The 9027-nt window shown below is 34.8% G+C and overlaps 2 protein-coding genes across 3 annotated transcripts; one reads left to right on the top strand and one right to left on the bottom strand.

Annotated features, from left to right (window-relative positions):
• The first annotated feature begins 203 nt into the window (after positions 1-203).
• Positions 204-3455, top strand: LOC121209534 (vacuolar protein-sorting-associated protein 37 homolog 1). 2 transcript variants are annotated; one of them, XM_041080330.1, is made up of 7 exons: positions 204-354; positions 1500-1724; positions 1830-1917; positions 2621-2660; positions 2744-2790; positions 2890-3010; positions 3163-3455. In XM_041080330.1, exons 1-7 carry the CDS (start codon positions 341-343, stop codon positions 3324-3326), a joined length of 699 nt encoding a protein of 232 aa, XP_040936264.1. In that variant the 5' UTR covers positions 204-340; the 3' UTR covers positions 3327-3455. The 2 variants fall into 2 exon arrangements, with proteins under 2 accessions (XP_040936264.1, XP_040936265.1); XM_041080331.1 differs by having other exon boundaries at positions 215-348.
• Positions 3456-3869: 414 nt separating this feature from the next.
• On the bottom strand, positions 3870-8656 carry LOC121209533 (carotene epsilon-monooxygenase, chloroplastic). The gene is made up of 9 exons (XM_041080329.1): positions 7971-8656; positions 6327-6623; positions 6045-6242; positions 5845-5946; positions 5341-5481; positions 5123-5230; positions 4633-4715; positions 4364-4526; positions 3870-4275 (listed from the first exon to the last, which is right to left on the bottom strand). Exons 1-9 carry the CDS (start codon positions 8463-8465, stop codon positions 4216-4218), a joined length of 1647 nt encoding a protein of 548 aa, XP_040936263.1. The 5' UTR covers positions 8466-8656; the 3' UTR covers positions 3870-4215.
• Positions 8657-9027: the final 371 nt, after the last annotated feature.

A 9027-nucleotide genomic window follows, 5' to 3' on the forward strand; every position in this document is an offset into this window, starting at 1 on the left:
CACACCATTATTTAAAAGAAGGATTAATTTGCATATCTCAAAATGTATAATGATTAATTTTCTATTTTTTTGATAGAGGGCTGAAATGCAATCCGTCCCTAACTAGACGGGCTTCCAAAATTTGGAAAACAGGCCTAAGAGTTTTGGCCCTTTTACATTTAACCCAAAAAAAAAAAATCTTAAAACTATATAAAAACAAAAGAGTGTAGTCGTGTACCTTTTCTTCTTCTTCGTGGAAGATTCAACTCAATCAAAAGCATTTGTTTCCTTCTTTTTTTATTCTATCGATTGGGTTCATTTTTTGATTATCCGACGACAAAGGAGCCTCCCTGCTCGAGCTATGTTCAAGTTCTGGTGCTCTTCTTTTTTAATTCTTTAATTTTTTTTCTTATTTAATTTTCAATTGGCTGTGATTTTGACTTAAATTATAATTTACGTGAAATTATATCTGAGTTTGTTTTGTTTTTAGGGTTTATCATGTTAGTTAATCTCATTTCCTTGCATTTTTAATGTAAATTGTATATTTAGAATCATCATTTACCTTTTGTTTATTGGTCTCTTCCATGATCAGGGATTAAAATTTGAACAATTGGGTTATTTTCATTTATAGTATAAAAAATGTTTTTAGTTGGAATAATTTGGGGAATTTTTGTTGCATTGGTGTTTTTTTAACGAAAAAGGTAAATTAGAAGCATAGAGATCAATCACTAGGAGTCAGATTACATTTTGTTCTTCTACAAAAAAAAAATAGATAAATTAGTTATTTTCATTAAATTAAAGAACTAACTAGATACTGTTAAAAATTTCATTCATTTTTATTGGTAAAAATCGTTTCATTTAGGTCAATACACATGTCATTGTTAGGTTATTCTATTCAGTCATATTATTCTATTGGTAAAAATCGTTTCATGTAGGTCAATACACATGTCATTGTTGGGTTATTCTATTCAGTCATATTATTCTATTCACTCATAACAGTTTTTAACAATACAAATGAATGAAATTTTTGATAAAAATTATCAACTTACTCTTTAATCTAAAGTATGGTGGACTAATTTGCCCATCTTTTATAGAGGGGGCAAAATGCAATCTGACTTCTGGTACAGGGTCTTCATGGTACTTCAAAATATGTTTGTTTCATGGAAAATAGTTCGTAAACGGAGCCTTATAACATATTTGTCTTCTTGGAGTTTGATATAAGGATGAGCTTCTCTTAATTGCTTAACATTTTAATGTACAATTCACAAATGTGGACATGTTTCAAAGTATTCTTTTTTGTGCTATTACCTTATGTTGGTTTTTCAATGGGGGGCAACACTGTCAAAATCTCGAGAATTTTCTGAAAGTCGTGTGGTTATACGAAGTTGTGTTGACTGTCAAGGTTGTAGTTGTATGATATAGTTGAAACTCACACAATTATGATCTTTTTGTGATGTATTTGCTCGCGTGTGCTTATATATATGTATACTGGTTTCACTGAAAGCTTGATCATGTTGCAGGAATTCACACGAGCAACAAGCTCAGCCACATCCACAAGAGGGTTCTTCCTGTTCGTGGTATCCACCTTCCGTAGTTGGCTCCACTAATTCATCCCGACCCGCAACACCGAGTAGCAGTGCTTCTAACAGCTTCAACTCGCAAACGCCTGCAGAATGGTCGCATTCACTGTCGCCGGTTTCACCTACTGAAGCTGCTGGAGTCATTGCTCTTTTAAAAGACAAAAGGTAAGGGGTTTGGTTTGTGCATTCTGTCTCGGTATTGGCAGAGTAATCTTGGTTACTCTTAAATAATGTTTGTCGAAATCCTAATTACTTTCGTATTTTTCTCAGTGTTGATGAGTTACGGAAGCTTTTGTCTGATAAGGATGCATACAATCAGTTCTTACTATCAGTTGATCAAGTTAAAATTCAAAACAATGTAAGTAACAATATATCACTTTTGTATTTGCATGTTGTTTTGTCCTTTTGCACCATGCACCATGCATCATGTTCTCGGTTTTTAGTCCACTTTTCTAGTCTCAAAGATTGGCTCGGCTTTTAAACCATAACATAAAAAAGGGTATCAGTTAACCAGTGGTTTTTGGCAAGATTGATAGTCTGTTTCTATTACAGATTGTCGATTCATATTGCTAGTTTTTTTGTGCTGCTGTTGCCATTTCGAATGTCGAAATGCTGTTTATGAAGATAAGTAGTTGTCAGTAGCCCGAAGGTATATTACCGTAAGGAAATAAGGTTTCATAAAGTTCTAATGTTTCAGAATTTAGTGGACTACGTTCCCTTTTATAAGGGATTATTCAGTAACTCAACTTGAAATACCGAGGCAAAGATGATCTCATGGTTGTATTGGTCTCGGAGATTGTCTTATGTTCAAAGTTAATTATGAGTAAACCTATAGTGGTTAGTATACCAAATTCTGTTATTCAGTTCACCTTGGTGTTCTATTTCAACATAAACCGCACAGATCGTTCCTATTCCTTGTTGGCATCATAACCCAGTTGCATTTTAGCTATTTGGCGATACACTTTATTTGAACTGCACATGCATGCGACGATACAACCGTGTTTGTTGTTACTTTGTATTTCATCAGTTTCTTACTCATTTGAGATTTAATGTTTTTCCAGATACGAGATGAACTCCGAAACGAGACTTTGCAGCTTGCTAGTGAGTTCTTGTTCCATGAATATTTTGATAATGCCATAAATTTTCATACATAGAAATTCCCATTAACATGTTCTTGAAAACAGGGAACAATTTGGATAAAGAACCACAAATAATGGAGCTAAGAAACCAGGTGAGGTTCTCTGAACATATTTTCGGTTTTACATCACCGATTTAATGCATGTAATATAGATACTAAAACCCTTTTTCTCTCTCTCTTTTGTGTGATCAGTGCAGGATTATCCGCACAACCGAATTGGCTGCTGCTCAGGAAAAACTAAACGAGCTTGATAGACAGAAAGAAGAAACTTTGAAGTTCTACTCCCCTGCATCATTTATGCATAGGGTTCAAGGTACGTATTAATAATATCACCTACTTGGACTCAGATATGAGTGTTTGAATGGGGTATATGTTTGACATGGGTATGGTTACATAGCATATTTGCTATAATAAGCTCGGTAAGGCTTCGATACATAAGAAATAAAAGACGGTTCTTCTTTGTAGATGCAATGAATGTGACGGAAGAAGAATCAGAAATTGTGAACAGGCAACTTCTTGACAGGGAAATAGATCTGGGTACCTTTGTACAAAAGTACAAGAAGCTTCGGACTAGTTACCACCGGCGAGCTCTCATTCATCTCGCTGCTAAAACATCTCCTATCGGATGAAACGGAGATTGATATTTGATTGTATCTGTATAAACTTGATATCGACAGATTGTTGCTTGTTCTTGCTTGGCTTATGAAATCATATATTTTGAACCTTTCAAACTTTTTCCAATAAATACAAGTTTTGTAGTTTGATTGTGTTTAGTAGGTTAATTCTGCAATTTCAGTCTCTGTAATTAACGAAAGTTGTGAATTTAATTTCTATATTTTTATTAGATCAATTTTAGTCTTATTTTAAAATTTTAGTCTTGATCCAAACATTACCAGTTAAATTTATTTGGTTAAATTTAATTACTGGTTATGTACTATGCGTGCAATTATAAATTTAATTCATTTTTTCAAATTAGATCATTTAAGTCCTTAATTTTTTTAAATTTCAAAATTTCAATCTTAACGCAAATGATAATTGGTAATATTAATTGGATTTATTTTTCCTACATCATATTTTGAAAATAGAAGAACTTTACTTAACAAAATTTAATAATTATTATTTGGTTAGGATTGAAATTTTAAATTTTAAAAAGTAAAAAAAAAAACCAAAAATGATCAAATGAAAGTATGATGATTAAATTCACAACTTTTGCTAAGTACAGGAACTAATAATAAAATTTAACCTGTTCTATATCCAGCTGCAAATGTCAGAGTCCGTTCCCTTAACAGCCAAAATACTAAAGTCTAGACCCGTTACACAAATTTGAATTAGTAATACATCAAAGTGTATCAACTGCGAAAAGAAAACAAGAACATGGCCTACTCTTCCGCCTATTGCCTATGTAATTCACGAGACCGTAAATGGCAAAAACTCGTTATGGTTCAGCGTTCAAATATGGTGCATTATGAGTTATGACTATAAACATGAAACGATTTGATACGGTAAATAATTTTCGATTTACTTGGAAGTTGACGAACCAATATTGGGCATGCGTTGGCTGAGCTTCATGTACAAACCCTGCAATAAAAGCACATTGTCAACAACCTGTGCCTGATGAGAGATCTTATGGTTAACGAAAAGAGGTAACGTTACGAAGAGAAATTACGTTTGTTGTATGTATCGTAGCTCCGGTGGTCATACTAATGTTTTGATCCGGAACCAGCTCAAAATTCAAGCGTTGAAGGAACATTGCAAGTGCAACAATGGCCTCTAGTAAAGCAAATTGATCACCAACACATTTACGAGGACCCCCGCTGAACGGAATGAACCTGAAGATGTTCTACCGTATTAATATGATGAAGAGTATGTAATGCAAATGTGGGAAGGATATCAGGGACAGGGAGAAAACTAGTAAAACACGGTTGTTTTTCGTACCTGTAATCTGTATTTGATTCCTTAGGGACTGAGCTTTCCAAGTCGAACCTCTCGGGCACAAACTCTTCAGCTCTTTCCCAGACCTGGAAAGAAGAAAAAGACGGAATATCGCTTATTGCTGTCCAAGAAAACAAATGGTAGGAATCGTAAAACTCCCTATTTTCAAACTTAGAATATTCTATTTGAAGGAAACCAAACGTTGATCGGTTATGCAGTCAGCAAATTCAGCATAGAGATAGTGCATGTACAATTTGATACGTAGGCTGCGAACAACAGAAAATGAGGTATTTCACAGAGGATTTGGATATTTTCAAAATTTTTTCTAAGTATTCCCATATATTTGGCGGGGTCTTTTAGGTTATATACATCGGACAAAGGTATCAAACACAGGCATTTTAAGAAAAATGAAGAAACGGAACAACATAGGAGTAATAACCAGGAAAAAATTCAAAGAAAAAAAATTACGAGTATGATGAAAATAAGCAAGCACCTGTGAGGAATGATGTATATTATATACTGAAATCATTATGTCTTGACCAGCCTTAACTTTATAGTCTCCGGGAAGAACATCATCAACTTGAGCTCTCCTTATCAAGACCTACGAGTACAGGAAGCCAGAAAGTATAAAACACAGGTCAATTAATCGAGAAAATATGCGAGAAGTTACTAGGTTTGTCTTCGTTGTCTACTAGAAAGGTTGCAACTTACAGGAGGATGTGGATATAGACGCAATGACTCAGTTATGCATCGAGTTAGGAACTTGAGATCCTTTATGTCTTCATAGGTAGGGTTCCGTCCCTCTAAGACTCTGTCGACTTCTTGTTGTGCTTTTAGCAATGCCGAGGGATCCTGCATTAGAAAATGGAGGAATAAAGCGAAGTCACTCACAATCTCGTTTTTCTAAACTTGTTTATCTAGCAAATCCAGAATGTTAAAATCGAAAAAATAAAAATTGGGAAGGAAAGAATATTGATGGACCTTGAGTGCCTTGTGTTAAAAGTAATTTTCCGTCAATGTTAGATTGAATGACCCGAAATGAAAACAAATCCTTAGTCATGTAATGCATGAGACAGTGCCTAGATTGACCAGTGTGACCTAAATCCGGGAAAAACCAGAATTACTTTCACATTGAAACCGGCAGAGTTTTGACATGCAACCTGACAATTTGGTAGCATATTGAACAACATATAATGCAGATAGAAAAGAAAATACCTTGCTTAGAAGATACAACGTCCATGTCAATACCGAACCAGTAGTCTCATGACCTGCAACTAACATTGATAAAAGGTCATCTCGTAACTGCAAGCTTGAAACCTGTAACAGATTGAGCCATCATAATAAGAACAAGAAGCAAAGTGTTCACACTTCAAACAATGAAATCATACACGAAGAAGTAAAGACCAGTTGCGCACCTCTTCCCTGCTTGCAAGCAAGAATCGAAGGATACTTGGATCAGCATCATTTACATATTCCTCCTTGTTGATCCTTTCACCTTCTTTTTCAACAATCTCTTTGCAATTTACAATAAGTTCTTCAACGGCTTTCCGAATGACTGTAACTGCTTTTTCGGCCTTTATTTGTCTCGGAACTATCTTGCACAAAGCACTAATCTACAAACGAAAATCAACGACTGATTCATCATCGAAAGATCAAAGCAAGAAAAGCCAAATAAGGGAACATGAGGAAGAACTTGCCTTCCAATAGGGTAAAATGTCCGTGGACCGTAACTCTGCTTCTTTCAAAGCAGTATAAACTGCATCAATGACAGGGCTATCGGTTGTCAACGAATCGAAGTTATAATTAAATACCGAGAGACCGATAACATCAAGAGTCAGTTGAGAAAAATTTTCTTCCATGTTCACGGCGGTGCCATCTAATGCAAAAGGTTGCAGCTTCTCTACCAATCTCCCGGCACATTTGCAAAATACCCGATCAACCATAACAGACAAATACTTCTTGTGAAGAGATGGAACTACAGCCCTCCGTCTCACCTATCCAAAAATCAATTTTTTCATGCTTGAAACTTGAAATGGAAGACATAAGATTCAACTAAAGTACAATACCACAGCCAGTTTCTAACATTCAGAGTCATAGATCGATTGTTCGTAAATGTTAACCAGGTCATCGAGTCTTCACTTTTAATGAAATACATTTGTCCGAAACATATTTGAACACGGGTATCTAACGCTTAGACCCAAGTCCGAGCAACATAGATATCAAGCACTAGATTCATAGCAACTAGGCAAAGCAATCAACCTAGAAGGGATTTCACTCCTTTTCCTTAGTAATCACTACTCAACCTATTGTTAATATCAAAGATTGCTCCGACTCTTTGATTTTCATGAAATACATTTGTCCTATACAAATTCAAACACAGGTATCTAAAACTTAGACCCAAATCCGAGCAATATAGATATCAAGCACAAGATTCATGGCAACTAGGCCAAGCAATCAACCTAGAATGGATTTCATTCCTTTTCCTTAGTAATCACAACTCACCCTATAGTTAACATCATAGATAGCTCCAATTCTTCGGTTTTTATGAAATACACTTGTCCTTTACATATTAGAACACGAGTATCTAACACTTAGACCCAAATACAAGCAATATAGATATCAAACACTAGATTCGAAACAACTAGGCCAAGCAATCAACCTAGAAATCCTATAATTAATGTCATAGCTAGCTCCAACTCTTTATTCTTCTTCACGAAGCACTATTGTCCGAAGCATATTCAAACATGAGTATCTTAACACTTATAACCCGAGTCCAAGAAACATAGAGATATCAAGCACTAGATTCATAACAACTAGGCCAAGCAATCAACCTAGAAGGGATTTCTCTCCTTTTCCTTACAAAATCACTACTCAGCCAATAATTAATATCATAGCTTGCTCCGACTCTTTATTTTTCATGAAGTACCATTGTCCGAACTCCGAAGCATATTCAAACACGGGTTTCCTAACACTTAATAATCCAAGTCCAAGGAACATAGCGATATCAAGTACTAGATATTATAAATCAAGCTAAAAAAAACCATGTAAATGTTCTCTCCAAATATAAATAGAAAAAATTGGGAAAACAGGCACAAAAAAATATCAACACTTACACACAAACCCGAGTAACATTGTTATCGAGCACTATAAATATATCAAGCAAAAGAACCGTGTAAATGCTCTTATCCGTTATCAATAATACACAAAGTCCAAACATAGAAAAATTTTAACATACACCTGGTGGGCACATATCAATATCCGACGCTTCCACCCAAATCCGAGTATTATACTTATCAAATAGCCAATTCTATGCAATACGATAAAAGGAAACCAATGATTACCGTCCAAAGAGAACCTTCAGCAATGGCGAAACCCGACCCGAAAAGAAACTCAGAGACCTCAGAGACAAGTCCTTTAGCATATTTACCATAGTTTCTCAACACATGCTTAGCAATGGCGGGGTTACTAACCACCACAAAGTTCCTAGGACCAGCAGCTAACCGATATATAGGCCCATACTCATTCATCCACTTAAACAAAGGCAAGAACAAAGCACCACCAAGAAGTTCAGAGACATCCTCTAATTGAGCACTAGCTATGGGTATACCCGAATCATCTTTGGAGCCCAATGTTAAGGACTTAGTCAATGAAGTGAGCCAATTGGGACTAACCCAAGATGTTGTTTTTGATGGGGTTGTTGGTTTGGGTTTAGTGGTGGGATTCTTATCAATGGAGGATTTGATTGTGAAAGATTGAAACGGGATAGTTTTATTAATGGGTTTTTGTGAAGGAAATGAAGGGAAAGTGAAAGAGCTAGGAGCAAGATAAGATTGCATGATGGGGTTTTTTTTAAAATGTGTTTTTTTTCTTAGGATGAATTGTTGTCGAAGTTCAGTTGTGTCTGGTTTCAGTGTCCTTCGCCATGGCTGCTAACTAACAGAAATGAAGGTGTCTGTTTTTTTTTTTTTTGGTTCAATAATGAGGATGTCTGGTTTGTGGTTAAAAAAAAAAAAAACATATCCGATATAACAGCTAAGAATTTTAAAAAGGAAACTCAAATTTCTATTTGTAAGGGAGAATTGCACCCAAAGTCACTAAACTATTAGTATATTTAAGTTTTGGTTACTCGATTTCAAAAAGTTACAAAATGATTATTGAATTATTCAAAAATTTTCATTTAAGTCATTTAATTGTTCGAAAGTTGTAACATCCCAAAAACCCCTTAGTCGTAAATAGTATGTGATAGATTCTTAGTGAAATAAGGTATAAGATCGATGAATCAATAAATATTTTACTATTATTTTAATGTTATTTTATTATAAAATATTTTAATATTTTAATTTATTAAATTAATGAGATATTTTCATGGAAAAATTTAGAAATTTCTTTCATCTTTCC

This window comes from Gossypium hirsutum, chromosome A11 (genome assembly GCF_007990345.1).
Source record: "Gossypium hirsutum isolate 1008001.06 chromosome A11, Gossypium_hirsutum_v2.1, whole genome shotgun sequence".
Classification (NCBI taxonomy): domain Eukaryota; kingdom Viridiplantae; phylum Streptophyta; class Magnoliopsida; order Malvales; family Malvaceae; genus Gossypium; species Gossypium hirsutum.

What these genes read in the sequence shown, in the direction of transcription:
- LOC121209534 (XM_041080330.1), top strand. An exon ending in CGAGACTTTGCAGCTTGCTA is followed by an intron (nt 2,661 to 2,743) that starts GTGAGTTCTTGT and finishes TCTTGAAAACAG; the next exon opens with GGAACAATTTGGATAAAGAA. An exon ending in TAATGGAGCTAAGAAACCAG is followed by an intron (nt 2,791 to 2,889) that starts GTGAGGTTCTCT and finishes TTGTGTGATCAG; the next exon opens with TGCAGGATTATCCGCACAAC.
- LOC121209533 (XM_041080329.1), bottom strand. Translation starts at nt 8,465, where the DNA reads ATGCAATCTTATCTTGCTCCTAGCTCTTTCACTTTCCCTTCATTTCCT. An exon ending in TGCTTGCAAGCAGGGAAGAG is followed by an intron (nt 5,947 to 6,044) that starts GTGCGCAACTGG and finishes AATCTGTTACAG; the next exon opens with GTTTCAAGCTTGCAGTTACG. An exon ending in CTACGATACATACAACAAAC is followed by an intron (nt 4,276 to 4,363) that starts GTAATTTCTCTT and finishes CTTTTATTGCAG; the next exon opens with GGTTTGTACATGAAGCTCAG.